The following is a 26,582-nucleotide window of genomic DNA, read 5'->3' as shown; positions in this document are numbered from 1 at the left end:
GGGGTAGGGATTGGTTTCTAGAGCCAGAAAAAAGGAGAGAGACAGAGACAAAAGCATTAATAAAACAATCTATAAAGACAAAGGTGTGCAGAGAGAGAGAGAGGAAGAGGAGACGGGAGCATGCATTTAGAAAGCAACTGAGAGAGAGAGAGAGAATAGAGAGCCACAGAACCAGAAAGACTAAATAGAGACAGGGAAAAGGAGACACTTAAGGAGACAGAAGCAGAAGAATATTTGAGACATTCACAAAGACACAGGGAGACTGATTGAGATAGAGAGAGAGGACCAGAGAGGGTGACAGCCATAGTGGAGACACACAGCAAAGAAAATAAAAAAAAAAAGAGAGAGAAAAAGTAATTCTCAGAGATAGGGAACAGAAAACAGATTCACCAAGGGTTGGGGGAGAACTCCAGGAATAGAAGGAAAGAAACAGAGGTCAAGACAAAGAAAAGCAGACTGGTTAGGGTTAGGGTGCAGTTGGCTCACTCCTGTAATCCTAGCTTTGTGAGAGGCCTAGCTCGGGCGTTCAAGACCAGCCTGAGCAAGAGCAAGACCCGGTCTCTAAAAATAGCTGCGCATTGTGGCGGGCATCTATAGTCCCAGCTACTTGGGAGGCTGAGGCAAGAGCATCGCTTGAGCCCAAGAGTTGGAGGTTGCTGCGAGCTATGATGCCAAGAGCACTCCACCAAGGGCGACAATGCGAGACTCTGTTTCAAAAAGAAAAAAAAAATTCCAGGAAGACAAAAGAGACACTCCCAGAGAGAGACAGCCTCCAAATTTAAAGGCCTGGAAAGCTATAAGGACCCAGAGAGCATCAGATAAAGGGAGATATCAAGCCTCCATGTTCATCGGTGGATCACACTGAGCTTAAAGTTTGTTGATCGAAGGAGAGGGACGCGTTCAGACACAGATTTTCGAGTGGGCTAGCAGGACCCACCGTGTCACCAAGTAGAGGAGGAAGGCGGGGCAGGATGACAGATTGGAGGCGGGTGGAGCAAGACTCAGAGGATGCACCTCACCCCCTTCAGTCAACCTCCGGAGTGGGTGTGTGCACGTGTGGGGCTGGGGGAGGGAGGACATTCGTCCCGTGTCTCAGGGAGGGGGGCCCTTTAAGCCGAAACCCCGCCCTCTCGGTCGCCCTGGCAACGCCTCCCCCCACCCTGGGCTCCCACATTTCAGCAGGTGCCGGAGCTGGAGCTCCCACCGCCGCCGCCCGTGCCTCCGGCTCCGCGGCGCCCCGGCCTTTGGCACTTCCCACCCGCCCCACACTTGCCCGCTCCCTTTGGCGGAGCGGGCGCGCCCGCGGGTGCCTCTCCCTGCCCGCGCGCTCCGCACCTGGAGTGCCTCGCCCCTCTCCTAGCCACCTCGGAATCCCCGAATCTCCAGCTCCTCTCCCTTCCTTCCACCTGTTTCCCCAGAAAGGCAGGGTCCTGGTCCCTGCTTACGTTCCTGGGGCCATGGCGGGTCTGGGCCCCGGCGGAGGCGATACAGAAGGGGGACCCCGGCCCCTGTTTTGCAGAAAGGGGGCTCTGAGGCAGAAGGTGGTCCATGAAGTCAAGAGCCACAAGTTCACCGCTCGCTTCTTCAAGCAGCCAACCTTCTGCAGCCACTGTACCGACTTCATCTGGTGAGGGAAGGGGGCTGGGGACCTGAGGGAGGAAGGACTAGGGGTGCAGGCTCCTCTCACACCAGATTCTCGAGGAAAGAGGGGGCTGTGGTCCTGACTCCTGGGTTCTAGGATGCGGGGGAGGGGCAGTGGACGTCTGGGAGCCTGGACTCCTGGGTCTGAAGGAGGAGGAGGCAGGAATCCTGGAGTCCTTGGTCAGTGGGAGAAAGGACCAGGGGGCTGGACTCTCCGAGAGAAGAAGGGCTGGGAACCAAAATTTCTGGATTCTAGAAAGAGGAGGCAGCTGGAGTACAGACACCTGGCTCCGCGGGAGGAGAGTCAGAGGACTCAAGCCTCCTATGTCTTGCAGAAGTGGGGTGTCCAGGTGTCCCTTTCTTCACTGACCTCACATCCTTGCCTCTTCTAGGGGTATTGGAAAACAGGGCCTGCAATGTCAAGGTAAGAGCTGGGGACCTGGACTCCTGGGTCCCCCAGGAGGGTGGAGGCTGGGGACCCACAGCTGAGGCTGCTTGACACACGTGTTCTTTGGTCCCCAGAGAGGCGCGGGGGAGCCCTGGGCGGGGGGTGTGGCAGAGACACAGCCTGTGGTGGGGAGGGAGCTCTGATGGTGGGGCCACCGCGGAGGTGGTGCTGGGGGCCCCTCCCTCGGCCGGCTCCAGGTGGGGACAGATATTTGGAGAATCTGTTGCCATGGGAACAGGGAGATTTGGAAAAGGGGAGCTGAGGGGGGAAGCGGGAGGGGGTTGAAGATACAACCCCCCCCACTCAGGCTGCTGTCGCCATGACAACACCAATGGTCCTAAGCAGGGGCAGGCCAGGTGGGGTCACTATGGGCAAGTGAGGGCCAGGCCTGGTGGTGGTTCTAGGGGGCGGTGGGAGAGGGGGGCGAGTCCTTAAGCACCAGCTGCTACTTCCGAGAACACAGTGAGTCAGGGTGGGGGGGCGGGTGGGTAGCAGCGCCCCCAGACTCACTTCTGCCCAAGTTGCTGCTCTCTGCTGTTTCTGAGGATATTTCCATTTTCTTTTTGGATCTGTCTGCCTCTCTCCTTGGTTTCTTATCTCTGTCCATTGGACATGTCTGTCAATGGGATCCTATATTCCTTCTCTCTGTCTCTGGGCTGTGTGCACTGAGGGCTGTGTTGCTCTCTCTGGCTTTCTCTGAGTCCATCTCTGGAGCTTCTGTCTCCGGGTGCTTCTCTCTCTGTCTTTCCATGATGAGGTCTGTCTTCTGATTTTGTCTCTGTTGGACTTTCTATGTTGAGATCCCTCTCTTCCTGGTTTTTTTTCTGTCTGAGTCTCTCTCTTTCCAATTTTCTGCCTATTGGGGTCTCTCTCTGGATTGATCCGTGTCTCTGTCTGTGTGTCTGTGATTTTCACCTTCAGTCTGCAGCTTTGTGGTTCATCGACGATGCCACGAATTTGTGACCTTCGAATGTCCAGGCGCTGGCAAGGGCCCCCAGACGGACGTGAGTGCCCGGACACCTGGTTCTTCCTCTCAGGCCGCGCCCCCGCCCTCACCCCCTCGGCGTCCGTCCCAATTTCTCCTGCTATTTTTAAGGCTGGGAGGGGAGGGGGGCTGGAGAGATAGGGGGAGCTATCTGGCCCAGATTCCTTGCCCTTGGCCTGGAAAGGGGGAATGTGAGGGGGACTAATAGGCTGGGGACACAGGTGGGGGACAGAGAGCAGACAGGGATGAGGGGACCAAAGATGAGGACTTAAGGGGGCGGGCTGTGATCCAGGAGTGAAGAGATTAAAAACAAACAAACAAACAAAAACTGAGAGCTGAGGGAAACAGAGAGAGAAATATCAAGGCAAGCACTGAGGTCCCAAGGTAAGAGGATCTCAGAAAGAAGAACAGAGATGCAGAAAAACATAGAGAACCAGAGGGAGGGACTAAAGCAGAAGGAGAGAGAGAGAGAACACAGAAAGAAAGGGGAATTTGGAGGTACTGAGAGAGAAACACAGACATACTCAGACAGAGATGCAGATACCTGAAGACTAAAATAGAAAACATGGATATAATGAACAGATACTCAGAGAGGGAGGCCCACAAAGATCCTGCAGTACACATGCACACACCAACATGTGCACACACAGAGCCCTCATGTAACTATATGTATGCACACACTCAGGTATACACAATCTCCCCCCACTGCACCTCTCCCTCCACATCAGGGTCTCCCAAGAACAGTCAGTGTTGGTGGCCAGGTGCAGTGGCTCATGCCTGTAATCCTAGCACTCTGGGAGGCCGAGGCGGGTGGATAGTTTGAGCTCACAAGTTCGAGACCAGCCTGAGCAAGAGTGAGACCCTGTCTCTACTAAAAATAGAAAAACTGCGCGCCTGTGGCTCAAGGAGTAGGGCACCGGCCCCATATGCGGGAGGTGGTGGGTTCAAACCCAGCCCTGGACAAAAACCGCAAAAAAAAAAAAAAGAAAAGAAAAGAAAAACTAAGGCAAGAGGATCACTAGAGCCTAAGAGTTGGAAGTTGCCGTGAGCTATGACATCACGGCGCTCTACCCAGGTGACGACTTGAGACTTTGTCTCAACAACAAAAACAACAAAATAGCCAGGCGTTGGGGCTGGCACCTGTAGTCCCAGCTACTTGGGAGGCTGAGGCAAGAGAATCGCTTAAACCCAATAGTTTGAGGTTGCTGTGAGCTGTGATGCCACGACACTCTACCAAGGGCTACAAAGTGAGGCTCTGTCTCAAAAAAAAAAAAAAATGCTGGGCACCCCTGCCCATTCCCACGTCATTGTTTCTCTGAGCCTCACCTTCCTCTTTTATAAAATGGGGCTAGTTGAGATGGTGTTGACCAATAGAACTGTCTGCAATGAAGAAAATGTTCTCCACATGCCCTGCCCAGGAAGTAGCCACCAGCCAGTGCAGCTAGCAGCACTGAAACGGGGCTACTGTGCCTGAGGAGCAGAAATCTATATTCTGTTCCATTTGAATTGATTTAAATTTAAAGTGCCACATATGGTTACTGGCAACCAAATGGGACAGCACACATCTAGACATCCTCAGACTTGTTTTGACATTTCAGTGAAGTCAGGTGGCTGAAGAGTTTCTTCCAGGGTTTGACACAAGTTTGGAGACAGTTTGATGATGTGCAGATGGAGAATAAGGCAGAGAGAGAGAGAGATCCACAGAAGTCCATGAGGCATTTTGTCAGCTTATCAGTTGAAGGCAACTGAAACTTACATAGAGGATATGTCTTTATAGAATGTATATTGAGCACCACTGTCTACCAGCACTTACATACCTTACTGATTACCTGCTTCACCTCACCTGCTTACCTCCACTACCACTGTGAGCTCTGATTTATCAAACGCTCATTGGGAGCACTTGTCAAGTATCATATACTTATCTTATATACTTAGGACTGGACCTGCACAACAATTGATAAGGTTAGGTTAGGTATTTTTCCTGTCTCCATTGAGCGGAGGCTCCTAAGCCAGAATATCTGGGCTCAAATCCCAGCCCCAGCACTTTTGGTGCTGTGACCTCCTGGGAGTCAATATACTTCTTTGAACTTCTGGAGTTCCTTACCTACAAGACAGGGATGATAATCCTGCCTATCTATGAGGTTGTCTTGAGTTTTTAATGTCACACACTTGGGATGTGGTATCTGGCCCTTAATGAGAGTCCAAATGTTGTTTATTATTATCATTAAAGTTACTTTTACTATCAATGAGAAAACTGAGGTAAATAGTGAGGACAGGGTCACTTTTTTAAAATGTCTTCATAGCTCAGTGGGTAGGGCACCAGCCACATACACCAAGGCTGGTGGGTTTGAGCCCGGCCCAGACCTGCTAAATAACAATGACAACTGCAACCAAAAATAGCTGGGCGTTGTGGCTGGTGCCTGTAGTCCCAGCTACTTGGGAGGCTGAGGCAAGAGAATCACTTAAGTCCAGGAGTTTGAGGTTACTGTGAGCTGTGACACCACAGCACTCTACCCAGGGTGACTCTGTCTCAAAAAAAAAATTCGTAATGCTCTTGATCTTGTTGAAAATGACATGGATTGGGCAACGCCTGTGGCTCAGTGGGTAGGGCGCCGGCCCCATATACCAAGAGTGATGGGTTCAAACCCAGCCCTGCAAATTACAACAAAAAAATAGCCGGGCATTGTGGTGGGTGCCTGTAGTCCCAGCAACTCAGGAGGCCTAAGCCCAGGAGTTGGGGGTTGCTGTGAGCTGTGTGACGCTATGGCACTCAGCCACGGCGATAAAGTGAGACTCTGTCTCTACCAAAAAAAAAAAGAAAAGAAAATAACATGGATAAAGGGCTTAAGAAGTGCTAAGGAGGCCAGGCACAGTGGCTCAGGCCTGTAATCCCAGCACTCTGGGAGACCAAGGCAGGAGGATTGCTTGAGATTAGAGTTTAGGACCAGCCTGAGGAAGAGACCCTGTTTCTACTAAAAATGAAAAAACTAGATGGGTGTGGTGGTGGGTGCCTATAGTCCCAGCTATTCCAGTGGCTGAGACAGAAGGATTGGTTGAACCCAGGAATATGAGGTTGCTATAAGCTAGGCTGAAGCCACAGCACTCTAGCCTGGGTGACAGAGTAAAACTCTTTCTCAAAAAAAAAAAAAAGGGCAGCACCTTTGGTTCAGTGGGTAGGGCACCACCCCATATAAAGAGGGTGGTGGGTTCAAACCCAGCCCCGGCCAAACTACAACAAAAAAAGTAGCCAGGCGTTGTGGCAGGCACTTGTAGTCCCAGCTACTTGGGAGGTTGAGGCAAGACAATCGCCTAAACCTAGGAGTTGGAGGTTGCTGTGAGCTGTGTGATGCCATGGCACTCTACAGAGGGTGATAAAGTGAGACTCTGTCTCTACAAAAAAGAAAAAAAAAGAAAAGAATGTGCTAAGGTATTGGCAAGTGTGATTTTTCTTTTTCTTTTTTTTTGAGACAGAGCCACAAGCTGTCGCCCTGGGTAGAGTGCTGTGGCATCACAGCTCACAGCAACCTCCAACTCCTGGGCTCAAGCGAGTCTCCTGCCTCCTCCTGCCAAGTAGCTGGGACTACAGGCCCCTGCCACAACACCCAGCTATTTTTTGGTTGTACCGTCATTGTTGTTTGACAGGCTGGGCTGGATTCAAACCCACCAGCTCAAGTGTATATGGCTGGTGCCGTAGCCGCTTGAGCCACAGGCACCAAGCCAGCAAGTGTGATTTCATATAGTCCTCATCAGACACCTTTCAGGGAGGGCTCATATCCCTAGGTTAGAGGGGAAACAAGGCTCAGCAAAGGGGCAGAGATGGGGAAACCACCTAGCTGCATGGGGGCAGGCAGAGCCAAGATTCGGTCTCTCATTTATCTAACCAGAGCCTCAGTGTGGTCAAGATTGGGTCTCTGATGTATCTAACCAGAGCCTCAGTGTGGTCTCCTTTAAATACAAACCTTTACTTTGAGAATAATAACAACAGTTTCTGCTGTGCGAACCCTGTGTGTCAGATGCCCTGCTGAGGGCCTTCACACACAGTGTCTTGTTTAGTTGGCAGGAACCCTTTGAGTTAGGGTCAGCTGAAGATCTCTAAAGGCCCAGATCATTGAAAGGGATCATGGCAAATGTTTCCTCCCCCCTCCCAAATACATATTCAAAATAGAAACCCCACTAAAATTAGTGAAAGTCCAAGAATGTCCTAAATTTTCACCATGATGATAATTCTTCCAGTGCATTCTTAGAAAAAGGAAAATATCGGAGGGCGGCGCCTGTGGCTCAGTCGGTAAGGCGCCGGCCCCATATACCAAGGGTGGTGGGTTCAAACCCGGCCCCGGCCAAACTGCAACCAAAAAAATAGCCGGGCGTTGTGGCAGGCGCCTGTAGTCCCAGCTACTCGGGAGGCTGAGGCAAGAGAATCGCCTAAGCCCAGGAGTTGGAGGTTGCTGTGAGCTGTGTGAGGCCATGGCACTCTACTGAGGGCCATAGAGTGAGACTCTGTCTCTACAAAAAAAAGAAAAAGGAAAATATCAAATTATTTAACCACTAGACATTGCCCCCAGGGGTAGGGGATTGGGGGAGCAGGAGATGCTTAACTGGGCTTTGGAAATTTAGCATTGCTTCAAGATATAGATTGTTTATTTCCACTTGACAAGGAGGACGCTGAAGTTCAAATCTGGCAATGAACTTGCTCTAAATCACACAGCGGGGAAGTGGCCTAGCTGTTATTTAAATTCAGGGTGGCAGGATGTGGTGGCTCACGTTTGTAATCCCAGCACTTTGGGAGGTTGATGTGGGAGGATTGCTTGAGGCCAGGAATTTGAGACCAGCCTGGGCACATAGTGAGACCCTGTCTCTAAAAAAATAATTCAGAGCTATGTGGGGATTGCAGTAAAATTACTAATAATACCTACAGCAATAATAACAGCAGTGAGAGTAATAGTGTTTAGCACATCTAACATGCTGGGCCCTTCTGTGTTTGTTACACCAGTTTTTTAATTTAGGTCTCCTACGTGCCTATTATAACCAAAGGGTCATGTTTCTCATCCCACATGGCGCGGAGAAGGTAGACCTTGCAATAGGCAGACACTGACAGAGGCTGCCAGAAAACGATGTTGAGTTCAGGGTGGCCCCACACCCAAGTGCCACTTTTGTCAGTGAGCCCTGCCCTGACCACTGTGTTTTGAATTTCCATTCCCCAACTTCTGGTGGTCCCCATTCCTTATTCATTTTTCTCTAGAGCATCTTTTACCATTTGCTAAACGGTGTCTTATTTAGGTACTATGTTTATATTTTGTCTCCCTCCACTAAAAAGTAAACTCCATGTGACAAGGAGTTTTTTATTTGATTCGTTCAAGGCTGGGTCCTACAGCAAGATTAGTGCCTGGCACACAGTAGGTGCTCAATAAATATGCGAATAAGTAGAGTGAATAAGTGTAATGAAGCAGGAAAACCGGGAGAGCAAGGTGAAAGGCAGAGTTCAAAAGGCTCCTCACCTGGGGTTTTAGGACCCTCGTCCCAACGCCCCTAAGCGACTCTTCTCTGCCCCCAGGATCCCCGGAACAAGCACAAGTTCCGCCTGCACAGCTACAGCAGCCCTACCTTCTGCGACCACTGTGGCTCCCTCCTTTATGGGCTGGTGCACCAAGGCATGAAATGCTCCTGTGAGTGCTCCAGCCAGCACTTGGCACTAACTGGGCCCCTTCCAAAGCGCAGGGCCTGGGTTCCGGGAGATGCGTGCGCTGCGGGGTAGGGTGAACGAGTGGCTGATGGTGTCAAGGGCTGAGGGTGGGACCTGAAGTACTACCCCCACTCCGTCCTGTCCTCACCAGGCTGCGAGATGAACGTGCACCGACGCTGTGTGCGCAGTGTGCCCTCCCTGTGTGGCGTGGACCACACTGAGCGCCGCGGGCGCCTGCAGCTGGAAATTCGGGCGCCCACCTCGGACGAGATCCACGTCACTGGTGAGACCCCACCCCCTCCCCTGGCTCCGCCCCTTCCCTCGAATGTGGGGGGCGCGAATTCACTGCTGCGGGCTCATCCTCCCCACCCATACCTGGGCCATGCCCCTCTAGACCACCCCCACACTCCAGACCCCACCCCTGAAAGTTGGACACCACCAGGGCCACGCCCCTTCTAGCTGGAAGCCTCGCCTCCAGCCTGATCTCTGGCAACTTTTAGCGCCTCTTAATTGCCTTTGGGGTCTTGAGAGGGTGGGACGTGAGAGGATCTGGTTCCAAGGGAAGCTCCGATTTACTATTGTGATACCGCCAGTGTCCCGACTTTAGATGCTAATGCGGAAAAGGGCTCTGGGTCTGATTTCTGGGTAGCTTACTGGGGAAAGGGCTTTACAACCTCTCTTCTGGGTACTGGGGAGGTAAGAGGTCATGAGAAAGGAGACTGAGGGCCTGGGATTCTTGTCGACTGGAGGGCGGGGGTTGGAAGACCCTTTCTGGATCTCTAACCTTCCTTCACCTTCCCCTTCAGTTGGTGAAGCCCGAAACCTCATTCCAATGGACCCCAACGGTCTCTCTGATCCTTATGTGAAACTGAAGCTCATTCCAGACCCTCGGAACCTGACCAAACAGAAGACCCGGACAGTGAAAGCCACGCTAAACCCTGTGTGGAACGAGACTTTTGTTTTGTGAGCCTTGGGCGCAGGGGAGGCTATGATAACTGATAGAGAATGATCTGAGTGTCCTGGTGGCCCACAAGATGCCAGAGAGCAGCTGATAGGAGGTGTTAGGATAGATGGAACCCAGAAAGGGTAGAAGAAGATGGTGGGAGAAAGGGAGGGAGGGAGATATAGAAGTTGAGTGACAGACAGGTCTCTGTGTATTTAATTGTCATTACCCCATGCACACACACACATACTACCACTATCACCACCACCACACACTTTTGTGACATGAGAGCGAGCAAGAGAGAACAGGCATCAAGAAACAGAGATTCAAACAAAGAAAAAAAAAAGTTTAAAAGGAAACAGAAATAGCCGGGCGTTGTGGCAGACGCCTATAGTCCCAGCTACTCCGGAGGCTGAGACAAGAGGATTGCCTAAGCCCAAGAGTTGGGGGTTGCTGTGAGCTGTGATGCCACAGCACTTTACCAAGGGTGACATAGTGAGACTCTGTCTCTAAAAGAAAGAAAGAAACAGAGATTCAGAGGAGGACAGACAAACATGTGGATACCCAGAGAGGTGGAGGCAAGAACAGGTAGGGACAGGGACAGAGAAGAGACAGACCTAGAGAGGAAAAGCACAGAGGAGGAAGAGGATAAAAGGAGTTGTAGGGAGGGTGCATAAAGAGAGAGAGAGATGGACAGGCAGGCAGAGGCAATAACTCGGAGAGAAAAGACCAGAAAGAGGGACAGACTGAAAGAGAGAGAGAAGAGGGTCTTGGAAGAGGCACAAATCTGAAGAGAAACACAGAAGGGAAGGGAGGGGCGGGCTAGAGAGAGAAAGAGAAGCCAGCTGACAGATACAGAGACCCAGAGAGAAGAGAGGGGTGCAGAGACTCAGAGGGGGAGAGAAACCTGGGAGCAAGACCACTGAGACAGGGATGGGGAGAGGCCAGGAATGTGGGAGGAACTGATAAAGGCTGTCTAGGTTTATCTAATGCCCCAAAGCCTCAGGGGGAGAGGGACCCCTTCAAAGAGGATCCAAGGTGGGGAGATATTTTACCAAGCAGAAAACAGCCCCCAGTTCACCACTGCTGCCCCCACCTGCAGCACCAAGGCTGGGGACGTGAGGGGGGCCTTGGGCTCAGCACGTCCTCCCCCCACATCCCTGCAGCAACCTGAAGCCTGGTGACGTGGAGCGCCGGCTCAGCGTGGAGGTGTGGGACTGGGACCGCACTTCCCGCAATGACTTCATGGGTGCCATGTCCTTCGGTGTCTCAGAACTGCTCAAGGCACCTGTGGATGGCTGGTGAGGAGCAGGGCTGGGGCCTGGGGATGGATCCCCATGTCAGCATCTCCATCCATGTGTGGTCTCTCTCCTTTGGACCACTATCTTCCCCACCACCTCCCGGCACACATCTCTCTCTGTCTCTCTCTCTCCCCTCCCACCCACTTCTCCCTCTCTCTCCTTATCTTACTCTTTCTCTCTTTCCATCTGTGTGTCTGTCTCTCTGTGTCTCTTTCCTCCCTTTGGATGTCTTTGCCTCTCCCATGGGTGCCCCGTCTCTCCCCTCCCCTGCCCGCCCTCTGGTCTCCGTCTGTATGTCAGGTACAAGTTACTGAACCAGGAGGAGGGTGAATATTACAATGTGCCGGTGGCCGATGCTGACAACTGCAGCCTCCTCCAGAAGTTTGAGGTACCCAGACCCCGGCTTCCCAAGGAACCCAGCCCAGCCTCCCACTGTTCAGAGCTGGCCTCCCCTATCCCTGGTTGTCCTCTGATCCAGGACTACAATTCCCAGAAGACCCTGGTATACCTTCCTCTGCTCTTCTAGGGGACTTTGAACCCAGGGTCTGATGGAAATTGTAGTTCCTGTCCATCTCCATGGCTTGGGAGCTTTAGGAACCACTGGCCCCTGCTCTAGGGCAATCCCCTACCTCTCTTGGGTGCCTGACTATGGCTTTCTTCTTCCCCAGGCTTGTAACTACCCCCTGGAATTGTATGAGGTGAGTGGAGCTGATTTGAATGGAGGCGGTTTCTCTCTCCCCCAGCTTGTCCCTTTGATTTGTCTTCATGGGTTGAGAACACACTTTGTGCCAGGTCTATCATGTGCTTGCTGGATAATCGCAGGATTGAGATGTGAATCTGACCCTGAAGAAACTCCCCAAGGTAGGGGCGCAGTCACAATACTTAAAAACAAGCCAGGAGCTGTAGCTCACACCTGTAATCCTAGCACTCTGAGAGGCTGAGGTGGGTGGATTGCCTGAGCTCACAAGTTTGAGACCAGCTTGAGCAAGAGCTAGACCCATCTTTAAAAATAGCTGGGTGTTGTGGCCGGTGTCTGTAGTCCCAGCTACTTGGGAGGCTGAGGCAGGAGAATCACCTAAGCCCAAGAGTTAGAGGTTGCTGTGAGCTGTGATGCCATAGCGCTCTACTGAGGGCGACATAGTGAAACTCTGTCTCAAAAAAACAAAACAAAAAAAACATGGAGACGTGCTAAATTACAAGGATCCCAAGGCATGGGGAAACCTAGAAGAGGCAGTCACTCTGCCTGGAGGAGGGAGTTCAGGGAGCACTTCCTGGAGAGGTGACACCTGTGTTGCTCCTTGAGGTTTTTTGTTTTGTTTTGTTTTTGGCCAGAGCCAGGTTGAACCTGCCACCTCCAGCATATGGGACCAGCGCCCTACTTGTTGAGCCACAGGCGCTGCCCAAGTTTTTTCTTAATCTATCAGTCACTGACTTTTCTCTTTCCATTCATTTATTCACTCATCCAATACCTATTCCTAAGGTGTAGCATTAGCCAAGCTCTGTTCTGGAAGTAGAGTCAGGCTACTCCCTGAGGGAATTCCTCTTCTCTCAGAGGAGAGAGCTATGGGCATAACCCAAATGTGTTTGGAAAGGAGTTAGCCTCAGGCACTAAGGAGAACCTAGCACAGCCAGAGAGTTAAGAAAGCTTCCTAAAGCGTGGGCGATGGCTCACACCTATAATCCTAGTATTCTGGAAGGCTGAGGAGGGTGGATCGCCTGAGCTCAGGAGTTCAAGATCAGTCTGAGCAAGAGTGAGACCTGGTCTCTAGAAATAGCCTGATGTGGTGGGACCTGTAGTCCCAGTTACTCAGGAGACTTGAGGCAAGGGGATTGCTTGAGCCCAAGAGTTTGAGGTTGCTGTGAGCTATGACGCCATGGCACTCTACCCACTCTACTGAGGGCTACAAAGTGAGACAGTGTCTCAAAAATTAAAAAAAAAGAAAGCTTCCTAAATAAGTGGGACTTGGAGGAAGGGGTAGATTTCCCAGATAAAAGAGAGAGAGAGCAGATTTCCAGTCAGAAGGAAGGAATGCTTTCACTTAATCTTTCAAGAGCTTTGAGCACCTCTGCATGCAAGATATGGTTTTAGTTATTGGGGACACAGAACACGGGACAAGACAAAAAAAATCCTTCTCCTGTGGAACTTACACTTGGGGGAAGACTTTAAACAAAATAAATAAGTACATGATAACATGTTAGGTGATAAGTAACATGGAGAAAAATTAAACATTCTAGAGGCTGGGCGGCGCCTGTGGCTCAGTCGGTAGGGTGCCAGCCCCATATACCGAGAGTGGCGGGTTCAAACCTGGCCCTGGCCAAAGTGCAACCAAAAATAGCCGGGCGTTGTGGCGGGCGCCTGTAGTCCCAGCTGCTCCGGAGGCTGAGGCAGGAGAATCGCTTAAGCCCAGGAGTTGGAGGTTGCTGTGAGCCGTGTGAGGCCACGGCACTCTACCCGAGGGCCATAAAGTGAGACTCTGTCTCTACAAAAAAAAAAACAAAAACAAACAAACAAACAAAAAAATATTCTAGAGGCTAAGAAATGCTGCTGGGGGAAGCTTTTGCTATTTTAATTATAGTAAGCAGAAAACTTTCATGAGAAAGTGACTTTGGGGCAAAAACTTAAAGGTGGTGGGAGAGTGAGCCACCATGATATCTGGGACAAGAGCCTACCAGGCAGAGGAAAGGGTACATAAAAAGGCCCTGAGGAGGGAGCACCAGGAAGGAGGACAGTGAAGTTGGAGCAGAGGAGGAGTGGGCAGAAGTGGGATATGGAAGTCAGAGTGGGAAGTGGGGCACCTTGTCATTCACTGTGAGGATTTTGTGCGTTAAACCTAGTGAGATGGGAGGGCATGGGAGGGCTCTGAGAAGAGGAGTGGCCTGAGGTGAGATCGCTGGCTGTGTAGAAGGCAGAGGTGGAAGCAAGGAAGCTATTGTGAAGACCCAGGCAGGCGGTGGGTATACTCTGAAGATTAAGGCAATAGGAAGGGCAGTCAGCACCTGTTTCCTAAGACTTTCACCTATTTTTTTTTTTTTTTTTTTTTGAGATAGAGTTTCACTATGTCCCCCTTGGTAGAGTGCCGTGGCGTCACACAGCTCACAGCAACCTCTCCAACTCCTGGGCTTAAGTGATTCTCTTGCCTCAGCCTCCCGAGTAGCTGGGACTACAGGCACCTGTCACAATGCCTGGCTATTTTTTGTTGAAATTCTCATTGCTGTTTTAGTTGGCTGGGACCAGGCTCGAACCTGCCACTCTTGGTACATGGAGCGGGTACAACCTTAAACTCTTGGGCTTAAGTGATTCTCTTGCCTCAGCCTCCCAGGTAGCTGGAACTACAGGCAACTGCCACAATGCCCAGCTATTTTTGTTGTTGTTGTTGTTGTTTTTGCTATTGTTGTTTAGCAGGCCCAGGCTGGGTTTGAACCCACCAGCCCCAGCAGAGGAGGTAAGGCCCATGGCTGAGGCTTCTCCAAGCTGAAAAAGTTGATACAACTCCAATGTCACCTCTACTGGGGTGCCTCAAGCTGGTGGTCCTGCAGTGTCTCCATTATAGCATGTCACCCTCTGTCACAGGGGTTTCTTTTTTCCTTTCTTTTCTTTTTTTTTGAGATAGAGTCTCACTATGTCAGCTAAGAAATCTGTTTAGTTGGAGTGGAAAATCTGTGGCCCATGCTGGAAATTGAGGCCAGTCCCACTCTTTCATTCAACAAACATGTACTGAGTGCCTTCTGCAGGCCACATGCTGTTTCTGGAGAATTAGCAATGAAAGGACAAATCACCCTGAGCTCTGGAGATTCTGCTGCATTGGGAGAGACAGGTCCTGATCCCTTAACGGCAAGTGGCAAGAACTGGGAGGGAGAGTCCCAAAGCCTGGAAGCCCGAGACTTGTGAGAGGGGCATGATGGTACAGAGTCCCTTGTTGTGTGTAGCTACTGGAAGGGGACACAGCGTTCATAGATTCCTGGTAACCTCCCACATGGGACATGGCTTGGAGGCCCCAGGCTCCTCCCTGCTGGGCACTCAGACAACAGGCTCCTCAACATCCTCCAGTGAGAGCCAGGGAGCACAGGGCCCTTTGGACACATTCCTTGTCCCCTATAAACTGCTGCCTGCTTTCCTCTACCCAAAACAAGCAGAGGACTCTGGTTGGTGGAGGCTTGACTTACTACATTTAATTTTATGCATAATAATAAAGCAAGTACAGTGATAGAAAAAGAAAAGTTGGCTGGCACCCTAACCACTGGGCTATGGGCACTGAGCCAACTTTCACCTATTCTACACCCTTTTGCCAAGACCTTTTGTGCACCAAACTATGTGCTAGGTCATGTTAGAGAAACATAAGGAAGGGAGACACATTCTTTGGCTTAAGTTGCTCACAGTCTGGTGGAAGAGTCTCAGAATCTTAGAAACCCCTGTGACAGGCTCCATGTCTATAGCACAGTGGTTACGGCACCAGCCACATGCACCGAGGATGGCGGGTTCGAACCCAGCCAGGACAGCTAAACAACAATGACAACTGCAACAAAAAAATAGCTGGGCATTGTGGTGAGTGCCTGTAGTCCCAGCTACTTGGGAGGCTGAGCCAAGAGAACTGCTTACGCCCAAGAGATGGAGGTTGCTGGGAGCTGAAACGCCATGGCACTCTACCTAGGGCGACATAGTGAGACTCTGTCTCAAAAAAAAAAAAAAGAAAAGAAAAAAGAAACCCCTGTGACAGAGGGTGACATTCTATAATGGAGACACTGGCAGGACCACCAGCTTGAGGCACCCCAGTAGAGGTGACATTGGAGTTGTATCAAGTACTGGCAATAGAATCTCCAAGATTAAACACCACTAATTAGCTATCTAGGCTTTTCTTGACTCTTTCTTCTTTTCTTTTCTCTCTCTCTCTTTTTCTTTTTTGTAGTTTTTGGCGGGGGCCAGGTTTAGAACCTGCCACCTCCTGTATATGGGGCCGGCGCCCTAATCCTTGAGCCACTGGCGCCACCCTCTTTCCTTTCCTTTTCCTTTCTCACTATGTGGCCCTTGGTAGAATACCGTGGCATCACAGCTCATAGCAACCTCAAACTCTTGGGATTAAGCAATTCTCTTGCCTCAGCCTCCCATTAGCTGGGAGGTAGGTGGGAATACAGGTGCCTACCACAACACCCAGCTTTTTTTTGTTGTAGTTGTCATTGTTGTTTGGCAGGCCCAGGCCAGTTTCGAACACTCCAGCCCCGGTGTATGTGGTCAGTGACCCACCTGCTGAGCTACAGGTATTGAGCCTAGAGATGAGGTCTTTGCTGAAGCTGGTCTCAAACTCTTGAGTTCAGGGGATTCTCCTGCCTCAGCCTCCCAGAGTGCTAGGATTACAGGCATGGGCCACTGTGCCCAGCCTCTCCTGACTCTTATAGAAACTTTCATAAGTGTTTTCAAGTTCTGTGTGTGAACTTGGATGGAGTGCATCCCTGTTGTTCACAGCAGTGTGTTCTGTGTGGTCCACCTGCATCAGAATTATAAGAGTGCGTCCCTGTTGTTGTTCATAGCTGTCTCTCACAACTCAGTAGGCACCAATTAATATTACCAATAAGCCAGTAGTAGGTATGGGGGTAACAATACAGCAAGTACAAGCAGGTCTTATTGCTGTCAGGTCCTGCTGTAAAAGCCTTGTATATGTTTATGTAGCCAATCTTTACAACATATCTATGTGGGACATAGTCATGTCCTTGCTTTGTAGATGAGGTTATGGAGATGTCCCAGTAAGGGGCAGAGCCAAGTCAGATGGAGACAGTCAGACTGCCCTTCTGCACACGATTGCATCATCCAATAAATAATTTTTGAGCCCCAACTGTGTCCCAGGCTCTCTTACTGTGTCTAGGGAAACAAAGCCTACCTCTACTTTAGGGAGCTCATAGACAGTAGGCAGACAGATGCAAAGTTACTAACGGAAACAGTATAAAGAAAATGTCTGAGGTGGCAAAGGGGAGCTAAGAGAGGCCCCTGACAAGTTAGAAAGTCTAGAGAGGCCTCCAGGAAGTGATGGTTGAGTCAAGGTCTAAACAAAGGATGTTTGAGAGGAAGCTAGGAGGAGATGGGAGGGAAGAAACCCAAAGGCCCTGAGGGGGAGGAAGGACAGTAGGTGTGCAGTCAGGGTGACTGGATCTAGGGGCCTAGCTTTGCAAGCCTCATGGAATAAAACCCTAATGCAGAGAGAAGCTATTAGAGGGTTTGCAAATAGGGGAGACATGACCTGGTTTATTTATTTTTAAATTGGTTCTTCTGTCAGCTGAGTAGGGAATGCTTTAGAAAAAGCAACAATCAATGTAGGGACAAGTGTGGAAGCGATTACAGCAGTTCACTCATTGGAGTCCCTCTTGGGGACCACAGCAGGAAAAGGTGGGGAAGCTTTAAAGCCCAGGGTGTTCCCCAGGCTGACTAGTGACCAGTGGCAGCAGCAGCAGCAGCTGCACCTGGGAACTTGTTAGAAACACATATTCTCCAGTGCTGCCCCAGATTTATGGAATCAGAAAATCTGGGAGTGGGACCCAGCCATCTGCTTTACCAAACTCTCTATGGGATTCTGGCTTAGAGGTGAGGAGCAGCGACTTTAGAGATGAACTGCTTGGATTTGATTTCTGGCTCTGCCCTTTACCCCCCATGTGACTGGGCAAGTTACTTACTGTCTCTGTGCTGGTTTCCTCTTCTATAAAATCAGGATGATAGCAGGGTTTTCTAGAGATGGCATATAGTAAGGTAAATGTTAGTTAAATAATAAACAAAACCCTGAAGACTATGAAAAGTCAGAAAATTAAGCCAAAGATGGGGTGGAAGGGTGGCAATCTCCCCCTGACCCCCATCCCTTTCCTTCTTAGATGCTGTGCCTCTTGGGGGATGTCTCCTTGTTCCTATTCAGGCTTTGACTCCTGGATTTGTCTCTTTCTCACAGCGGGTGCGGATGGGTCCCTCCACCTCTCCCATCCCCTCCCCTTCTCCGAGCCCCACCGACTCCAAGCGCTGCTTCTTTGGGGCCAGCCCAGGACGCCTGCACATCTCTGACTTCAGCTTCCTCATGGTTCTAGGAAAAGGCAGCTTTGGGAAGGTTGTCCTGTGGTTCTGGGAAAAGGACAGGATGTCTGTTGAGAGTTCACTTAGAGAGGGAGTGGGAGGAGAGGGATACGAGGCTCCTGAGTCCCCAAATATGGTTCTGTTGGGCCTCAAGGGTTCCTGGAAAGGAGAGTTATAAAGATGAGGATACTTTCCCTGAGGGTGTGTGCAGCAAAGTCAGGGTACCCAGTTCCTTTACAGAGAGGAGAAGGAACTGAGATCCTGTGTCTGTGTTTTCCTGAAAGGGAGAGGGGCAGGTTCTGAGTTGCCAAAATGGACTAGCCATTTGGACTTCTGTTCGTAGGTGATGCTGGCTGAACGCAGGGGCTCCGATGAGCTCTATGCCATCAAGATCCTGAAAAAGGACGTAATCGTCCAGGATGACGACGTGGACTGCACGCTGGTGGAGAAACGCGTGCTGGCGCTGGGGGGCCGTGGTCCTGGCGGTAGGCCCCACTTTCTCACCCAGCTTCACTCCACCTTTCAGACCCCGGTAAGAAAGGAGAACACAGAGGCTGGCCCTGGGCCCTGCCTCACCTCCCTGTGGATGAATGAGGTATCTGTTTTGGGTTTCTGAGTTTAGGACCAGGCAAATGAACCTGCTTTCTCTGAGTGGGTGTGGCCAAATGCAGGGCTCTGGGGCGTGGTCATATAAATAGGCGTGGCCAGAATGCCTGTTGCGGAGATGAGCTGGGTCCTTAGAGGGTGTAGCCAGCTCTGGATTTCTGAGCAAAGGCGTGTAGGAAAATGACTTCAGGATGGACGTGACCAGCAATGGGCTCCGAGTGACGGGGTCATCTTTTTTGGATTCTGACTGAAGGACACGTTAGAAACGTTAGGCATTTCCCTATTTCCCTAAGATCAAGGCACGGGGCAAAGAGTCAGAAACATCTGAGTTTTGAGAAGGCATGACTCTATTTCCACAGGCTCTGAATGAGCATGGCCAGCTTCCTGGATTTTAAACAAATAAATTGCAGGCGAGGCCTGAACAACTTTGGTCTCTAACAGGTGGCCAGAATTGTATATGTGTGTGAGTGGCTGGCTGTGGAAAGAGGTTTTGTTGTCCCAGGATTTCCTTAATCTTCAATTCTGAGAAGGCAGGGCCAGAACACCTGAGAGTTTCTGAGGTAGTAGGGTTAGAACCTTAAAGGCCCTCTCAAGGGGTGTGCCCTGGTGCGCTGGGTTTCTGGTTGGTCCCAAGGGTATAGGAAAAGAGTTTCCCAGCCCCAGGTAGGTGCAGCCCCACCTCTAAGCCCACCCACTCCTCCCCAGGATCGTCTGTATTTCGTGATGGAGTATGTCACCGGGGGAGACTTGATGTACCACATTCAGCAGTTGGGCAAGTTTAAGGAGCCCCACGCAGCGTGAGTCTCAGTCAAGAGAGAAGGGAGGGGAAGGCGGAAAGGGGTAGGGTCCAACCACTGACCTTCTGGCTTCCCACCTGCTTCTCCAGGTTCTATGCGGCAGAAATCGCCATAGGCCTCTTCTTCCTTCACAATCAGGGCATTATCTACAGGTGAGCAGCCCCAGGACTTTCCATGGGGGGATGTCAGTCCCCTGGAGGAGAAGGAATTCGAACTTAGACCTCCAGCTTGGTAAGTTCAACTGTTCCTACAATTTTTACCCCACACCCCCATTCTCCAGGGACCTGAAGCTGGACAATGTGATGCTGGATGCGGAAGGACACATCAAGATCACTGACTTTGGCATGTGTAAGGAGAATGTCTTCCCTGGGACCACCACCCGCACCTTCTGCGGGACCCCGGACTACATAGCCCCTGAGGTAACTGAGCCTCTGGCCTATGGGTAACTGGGCCCACTCTGACATCTTTTAGTGGGTGTGGCTGGCTGTCCAGTATTCACAGTGGGTGAGGCCTGACCCTGGGCACTTGTTGTGAGTTGTAGGCATTTTTACTCAGCAAAGACTCCCCCTTCATGGCCAGTCCCTCTCAGGCAAGCTCTGTGTACTAAGCTTTCTATGTGGGTGGAGCTGAGTCTCTAAATAGGTAAAGTGGGTGGGACCTGTGGGTGAGTGTTCTGAGAGAGTGGGACCAGCTCGTAGAAATTCTCCGTAGTGCCTGTTTCTGGACCATGCCAAGGAGGTGGAGACTATTTCTAGTGCACTCTGAGTGGGTGTGGCCCAGCGCTGAGAACACCAAGCCTATGGATGCTGTCTCTTGAATATTCTAACTGGGCAGGGCTTGCCCTGGGGTATTCAGTTGGGTGGATACTCATTTCATAAATATTGTGCAAGACTCTCTGATCTAAGCGGTCTGGCCTTCTGTGTTGAACGTTCTAAGAGAACAGGATCAGATCCTCAAGAATCCTTAGAGAGCTGTACTCTGAGTATTTTATGTGGCTGGAGTATTGCTGACTTTGTTGAGGTGGTGGAGCTGAAGCTCTGGATGTACATATAAGTGGATAGAGCTCACGTCCTGATTTTTCTAAGTTTGGAAGGAGGTTGTATGGATGGTGCTGCCCTTTGATCTTTTCAAGCAATTAATCCCCAAGCAATCAATGTCAGTGATCACAAAACCTGACTGGTATTCAGAATCACCTCTGGAAAAATTGAAAAATACACACATATTCCTGACTTTAATTCTAGCTTATGGAGGTTGGAATTCTTCAGGGCTGGGAACATCTATTAATTTTGTATTTTTTATTTATACATTACAGTTGTGCAAAATTTGGGGGTACATGTGATATTTTGATAGAAACATCTATTATTCAGATTAGTTCCTTAGATGAGCCTGATACACATTCAGGTTTAAGGATCTGTGGTCTGCAAAATGTAGCCTTGTACATCTGATATTGGAAGGGGAGGGTCTAGTTACCCAAATACTCTAGGTGGGTGAAATTTGTGATTTGGTCCATAGGGAGTCTTTGTATTTGAGACCAAAGGAATGTTCTAAATAGCTAAACTTTATTCCCTAAATTTCCAAAAGGGCAGAGCCCTGGCCAAAATATTCAGTGTGGGAAGAGCTTGTGCTGAAAGCAATTAAGTTGGGCATAGTGCCAAAGGGGTAAGACCAGAGGTGTCATAGACTTCTTAAAGAACAAATCATGATTCCCTGCCTTCCACCCTCCCTGCTAGATTATTGCCTACCAGCCCTATGGGAAATCTGTCGATTGGTGGTCCTTTGGAGTTCTGCTATATGAGATGTTGGCAGGACAGGTAAGGGAAGATGGGGAGAAACTGAAGTGGCTAATGGCAATACAGAGTTGGGGTGTCATCTGTACATGACCTTTCTCTGAGGAGAAGCAAGTTAGAAGGGAGGTTTATAATCTAACTGAGGTATGCCCAGCCCTACAAGGTCGCACCTGGATAGCGCTGTCCGTGGTTCTGAAGTGTTATCTTAGCATAGACCAAGGGTTCTTAACCTCTTTTTTTTTTCCCTCAAATACCATGAATCCTTTCACCCTACATGCTAAATGCTAAAGTAAAAGTCTGGTTAAGCCTATAGCCTTCTTCTCAGAAGAATTTTTTTTTTTTTTTTTTTTTTTTTGTGGTTTTTGGCCAGGGCTGGGTTTGAACCCACCACCTCTGGCATATGGGACCGGCACCCTACTCCTTTAGCCACAGGCGCCACCCCAGAAGAATGTTTTTTAAATGCATAAAATAAAAATAATGCACCCCCCCACCAAACCAAAACTGTAAAACTTAAGTGAATCTAACTCAAGCAGCTAAATTAACTTAAATGTATACAGTTGTATAAATATTAAAAACTTGGATATGGACATATACTGTGATTTCCTATTAATGCATTGAATAGTAAGTTCTGATGATAATTGGAAGTAGGAAGAATTAACAGGACTTTTGAAGTATCAATGACTGATAATTTAAAATATCTAATGGCATGCCTGTAAGCCTAGCTCTCTGGGAGGCTAAGGTGGATGAATTATGTGACCTTAGGAGTTTAAGACCAGCCTGAGCAAGAGTGAGACTACATCTCTACTAAAAATAGAAAAACTAGCCAGGCACTAGGGAAACTGAGGCAAAAGGATTGCTCAAGCCCAAGAATTTGAGATTGCTGTGAGCTATGATGCCACCATAGCACTCTATCCAACGTAACAGAAATCTGTCTAAAAAAAAATCTACAACTCTCACGTGAGAAGGAAATATCTATCATTTCTGTTGGTGATGAACTCACAAGTACTGCTTCTGCCTATATTCATAATTGAAGGAAATGCTTAATTTTAGTTAGAGGTTTAAAAACATAAAGATGCAGTATTTTTTTCCATTCAAGTTCACAGACCCTTCAGTTAGGTAGAGACTCCCTAAACTCCACATTAAGAATCCTTGCCTCGCTGGGCACGGTGGCCACGCCTGTAATCCTAGCACTCTGGGAGGCCAAGGTGGGTGGATTGCTTGAGCTCAGGAGTTCAAGACCAGCCTGAACAAGAGTGAGACTTGTCTCTAAAAAATAGCTGATTGTTGTGGCAGCTGCCTGTAGTCCCAACTACTCTGGAGGCTGAGGCAAGTGAATTGCTTGAGCCTTGAGCCCTGGAGTCTGAGGTTGTTGTGAGCTATTTTGCCACAGCACTCTACTGGGAGCCACAAAGTGAGACTCTGTATCAAAAAAACAAAACAAAACAAAAAAAACAAACCCTTGCCTTGGTATTGCTTTCTCTAATGCCAGAAGACTGGGAACCACTCATCCAACCAAAAGAATGTTTTTTTCCTCTCTTTTACCTTAATGACATATTGCATAATTAACACCCTGCTGATGTCCATCATAGATAAAGAGGGGCAGGGCTGCCAAGAGATACACTGAGCTAAGGCATCTGAGATAGGAAACTAGAGGGTTGGAGCAGGAGAAAGATAAACCTTTGGTGGTCTGGTTCAATCTCTCTCTAGGAAGTAGTCAGTGAGGGGGTGATGTCAACGGCCAGTCATATTCATGGTGGAAGATGAGAGTGTGTAGAAGGACTGGGAAAGGCAATTTGGCAAGTCTCTGACTCTTTATCCCCTCCATTTTCATAGCCTCCCTTTGATGGGGAGGACGAGGAGGAGCTGTTTCAGGCCATCATGGAACAAACTGTCACCTACCCCAAGTCGCTTTCCCGGGAAGCCGTGGCCATCTGCAAGGGGGTGAGAGCCCCCTACTCCAAGCTTCCCCTGACTCACAACCCATGTGCCCCATCACTGCCTCAGTGCCCATTGGGAAAAAAGGTTCCCACTCCTCAAGTTACTTCACTTCCATCTGCTGGAAAAGCTGATACAATACATAGGTTTTGTTACAATGATTTACAGCTCCCTGCTCCCTGCTTTCAGGAAGTGCTGAAAGGGCAAGGCCTCTCTTTCCTGAGCCAAGTGGGTCAGGTGAACTTAACTTCTACAGTTTTTCTTCCCATGGGATCTTGGGCAAGTCACCAAAACTTTGTGAACCTCAGCCTCTTCTTCTGCTGTTGCACAGAGTTAAGAAAGCAAGCACCTGGCCTGTAGCAGGTTTTTAGCAAATGTTAGCACACTTCTTTCAGCCCCCATCTCCACATGTCTCTGTCTCTCCCTGGTTTCTGTCTCATACCTCTGCCTCCAGCTACCTACATGTGATGGGGCTCTCTGTGTCTCTGCCTTTTCTATGTCTCCTTCTGTGTCTCTGTATTTTGTATCTCTCTCTCTCACCCTCAGGCCCTTGCTGTCATACAAACACACTCTGCATCTCTCTCCCTTTTTCTGTCTTCCCCTTTCTCTGGGTCTCTATTCTCAAATTGGGTCTTTTCTCTCTCTTTCTCTCTCTCTGGGTATTTGTCTCCTGGGTCTCCATACTTTTCTTTTTCTGGGTTTCTAGCCCCCTGGTTCTCTTCTGCCTCTTCTCATATCTGGATTTCCCTCTCTCTGAATCTTTATTCCCCCCTTTTCTCCAGATTTTCAACCTCTTCTTCCTCTTTTCATCCCTCTCTGGGTACCTTCCCCATGTATTCTCCTCTCTTTCTGGGTCCTCTGCTCTTCACAATCTCACACCCTGATTTGTTCTCTTTCTCTGTCTGGCCTTGGGCCTCTGGGTCCAGAATTCATTTTTTCCCATTCTCATTTATTCTCCCTCTTCTTTCTCCTCTCTTCCTCTCTCCCATTCCTCCCCTCTCTCTTCATCTCCTGTTTTTCCTCGCTGTTCTCTCTCTGGATCTCTACACCTGTGTCTCTTGGGCTCTCTCTCTATCTTTTTCATTCTGGGTCTCCCTATCTGGGACTCTGTCTATCTGTCTCTATGACTGTGTTTCCCACAGTTCCTGACCAAGCACCCAGGGAAGCGCCTGGGCTCAGGGCCAGATGGGGAACCCACCATCCGAGCACATGGTTTTTTCCGCTGGATCGACTGGGAGCGACTGGAACGGTTGGAGATTGCGCCTCCTTTCAGACCACGCCCGGTCAGTTACCTAGGCAACAACGACAACAACAACAAAAGGGGATCCCAGGAATGGTGGGGTACCCATGAGTGTTAATACCCACGTATGGCGGTTGGGTGAGGTTCCCTCTGCGGAGACTCCCCTCGCACAAAGGAGAGATATGTAGTGATCCTGCAAGAGTCAGATGTGTGCAGGGGGATGTAGAGGACGCCCAAAGAGCAGGCAGAGATTCTTAACTTTTCCTCCTCCTGTCCCACAGTGTGGTCGAAGCGGCGAGAACTTCGACAAATTTTTCACGCGTGCAGCGCCAGCGCTGACACCCCCGGACCGCCTAGTCCTGGCCAGCATAGACCAGGCCGATTTCCAGGGCTTCACCTATATTAACCCCGATTTCGTGCACCCGGACGCCCGCAGCCCCACCAGCCCGGTGCCTGTGCCAGTCATGTAATCTCACCTGCCACCACTAGGTGTCTCTAGTATCCCCTCTGCCATGCCACCTGCTCCACCCCCTTCTGGATTCCAGATCTTGCATCTCAGCGTTCTGGCCTCTGCCCTCGTGGTATCTAGATGCCCCTCCCAAGCGTCTCTGGCATTCTAAACTCCATACAGTTTCTGGAGCCGTCCTAGGTTCTAGATTCTGTTGTGCCAACCCCTATATCCCCCCCCACCTTAGCATTCTGGACTCCGCTCAAACAGGTTCCAGGACCACCACCACCATCCCAACTCCATGGGATTTGAGACTCCTTCTTGGTAGTTTTATGTCTCCCCCGACCCCAGAAATAATTTCATGGGGTTGGCTCTTCCAGACTCAGATTCCAGAACAAACCTCAACCTCCAAGGCCCCTCCCACCTTCACTCCCTTTCTAGAGTAAGTGGGAGGCTGTGCCCTCATCCTCCAGGACTTCCTCCTTCTGCGCTCTGGGGATCCTTGGGATATTTGAAGGATTCTTTCCCCAACTGTTCCCAATTAGATTTTGTTCTGGACTTCCCCATCCCAAACCCACCACTGCTCATATTAATCCCTAACCCCGCCTGCCGGTGCATGGCTCCAGTCTTGCTCGGAACCATCCCCTCCCCTCTCCAGTGCCTGCCATTTTCTGGGAATCTCTTCTGTCCTTCTTCCTTCCCCCTCTTCTTCCGCCTCCCCTCCCCTTAGTCTCTCCCACCCAGCCACAGCTGCTGGAGAATAAATTTGGGATGCTGATGCTGAAGTGTTTGGATGTTTTTTTGTAAGCTTGGAGAATGAGGGGAGTGTGGAGGTGGAACTGTACGTGGAAACAAACACAGAGAGAGGTTGCGGGTGCAGGGATGGAGGGAAAGCGCAGAGATCCATAAAGTGAGACAGACACTACCCACAGCAAGAGAGAGAAGAAAAGAGCGTCACACACACACAGCCAGAGAGAGGACCAAAGTGGGCAGATGCATGTGGGAAGATGTACCCAAAGGTAACAGAGTGTCAGAGACCCCAGGCACATCTTATGCCCTAGGAGGATCCTGGCAGCTTATGCCCTAGACACTTTAGGCACATATCACAGGCTCCATCGCGGCCCTGGAGTCTCTTCCTCTAGGAAAAACCCCAGAGGAGAGATGAAAGGCGGGCCTCCTACTGAGAGACCAGAGTCTTGATCAGAGAAAAAGACCCCAAGACAGAGAAACCCAATCAACCAGAACCCCTAAGCACAAGAGTCAGCGGCGAGGGAAAAGGCAGGGAGACGCACCTCCCGAACCTCCTTCCCCTGACCCACTTGAGAGTCGGGGGAGTGAAAGGGACAGTCCAAATAGACTACATTTCCCAGTAGACATCGCCGCAGACCCTTCCCCCAAGTGCGACCCTCGCCGCCAAGGCTGATGGGAAACGTAGTCCTCAGGTAGCGGCCGGCTCGCCGAGTGGACCCCTGCCTGTGCGTTTGGAGGGGACTGAACCCCAAAAGCTTCGCAGGCTCTCTCGCGGCCCCGGAGTTTCGTCTTCTCCGCAGGCTCGTGGGTTGCCAGACCTGGCACAGCTGGATGCTGTGGCCACCCCCGTCTCCCCCATCGCTGCCACGGTACCCCCATCCCGTGTCCGCAGGCCCGGGCCCCAGACCCCACTCCGACCCTCGGCGGGCGGCCTGCCCCTTTAAGAGTGGCCCCGCTGACATCACGGCGGGGGGGGGGG

General features: G+C 50.3%; 1 protein-coding gene across 2 annotated transcripts; it reads left to right on the top strand.

The window, feature by feature from the left end:
* The first annotated feature begins 1,145 nt into the window (after positions 1–1,145).
* On the top strand, positions 1,146–25,633 carry PRKCG (protein kinase C gamma). Of its 2 annotated transcripts, XM_053605946.1 has the most exons (18): positions 1,146–1,627; positions 2,034–2,065; positions 3,011–3,093; positions 8,626–8,737; positions 8,906–9,037; positions 9,561–9,717; positions 10,864–10,998; positions 11,299–11,386; positions 11,667–11,696; positions 17,922–18,074; positions 18,384–18,572; positions 19,352–19,443; positions 19,533–19,595; positions 19,724–19,862; positions 21,174–21,254; positions 23,064–23,171; positions 24,308–24,448; positions 24,687–25,633. In XM_053605946.1, exons 1-18 carry the CDS (start codon positions 1,458–1,460, stop codon positions 24,873–24,875), a joined length of 2,094 nt encoding a protein of 697 aa, XP_053461921.1. In that variant the 5' UTR covers positions 1,146–1,457; the 3' UTR covers positions 24,876–25,633. The 2 variants fall into 2 exon arrangements, with proteins under 2 accessions (XP_053461921.1, XP_053461923.1); XM_053605948.1 differs by lacking the exon at positions 3,011–3,093 and having other exon boundaries at positions 1,177–1,627.
* Positions 25,634–26,582: the final 949 nt, after the last annotated feature.

Source organism: Nycticebus coucang, chromosome 10 (genome assembly GCF_027406575.1).
Source record: "Nycticebus coucang isolate mNycCou1 chromosome 10, mNycCou1.pri, whole genome shotgun sequence".
NCBI classification, from domain to species: domain Eukaryota; kingdom Metazoa; phylum Chordata; class Mammalia; order Primates; family Lorisidae; genus Nycticebus; species Nycticebus coucang.
This window is presented reverse-complemented; position numbering and strand designations above follow the sequence as displayed.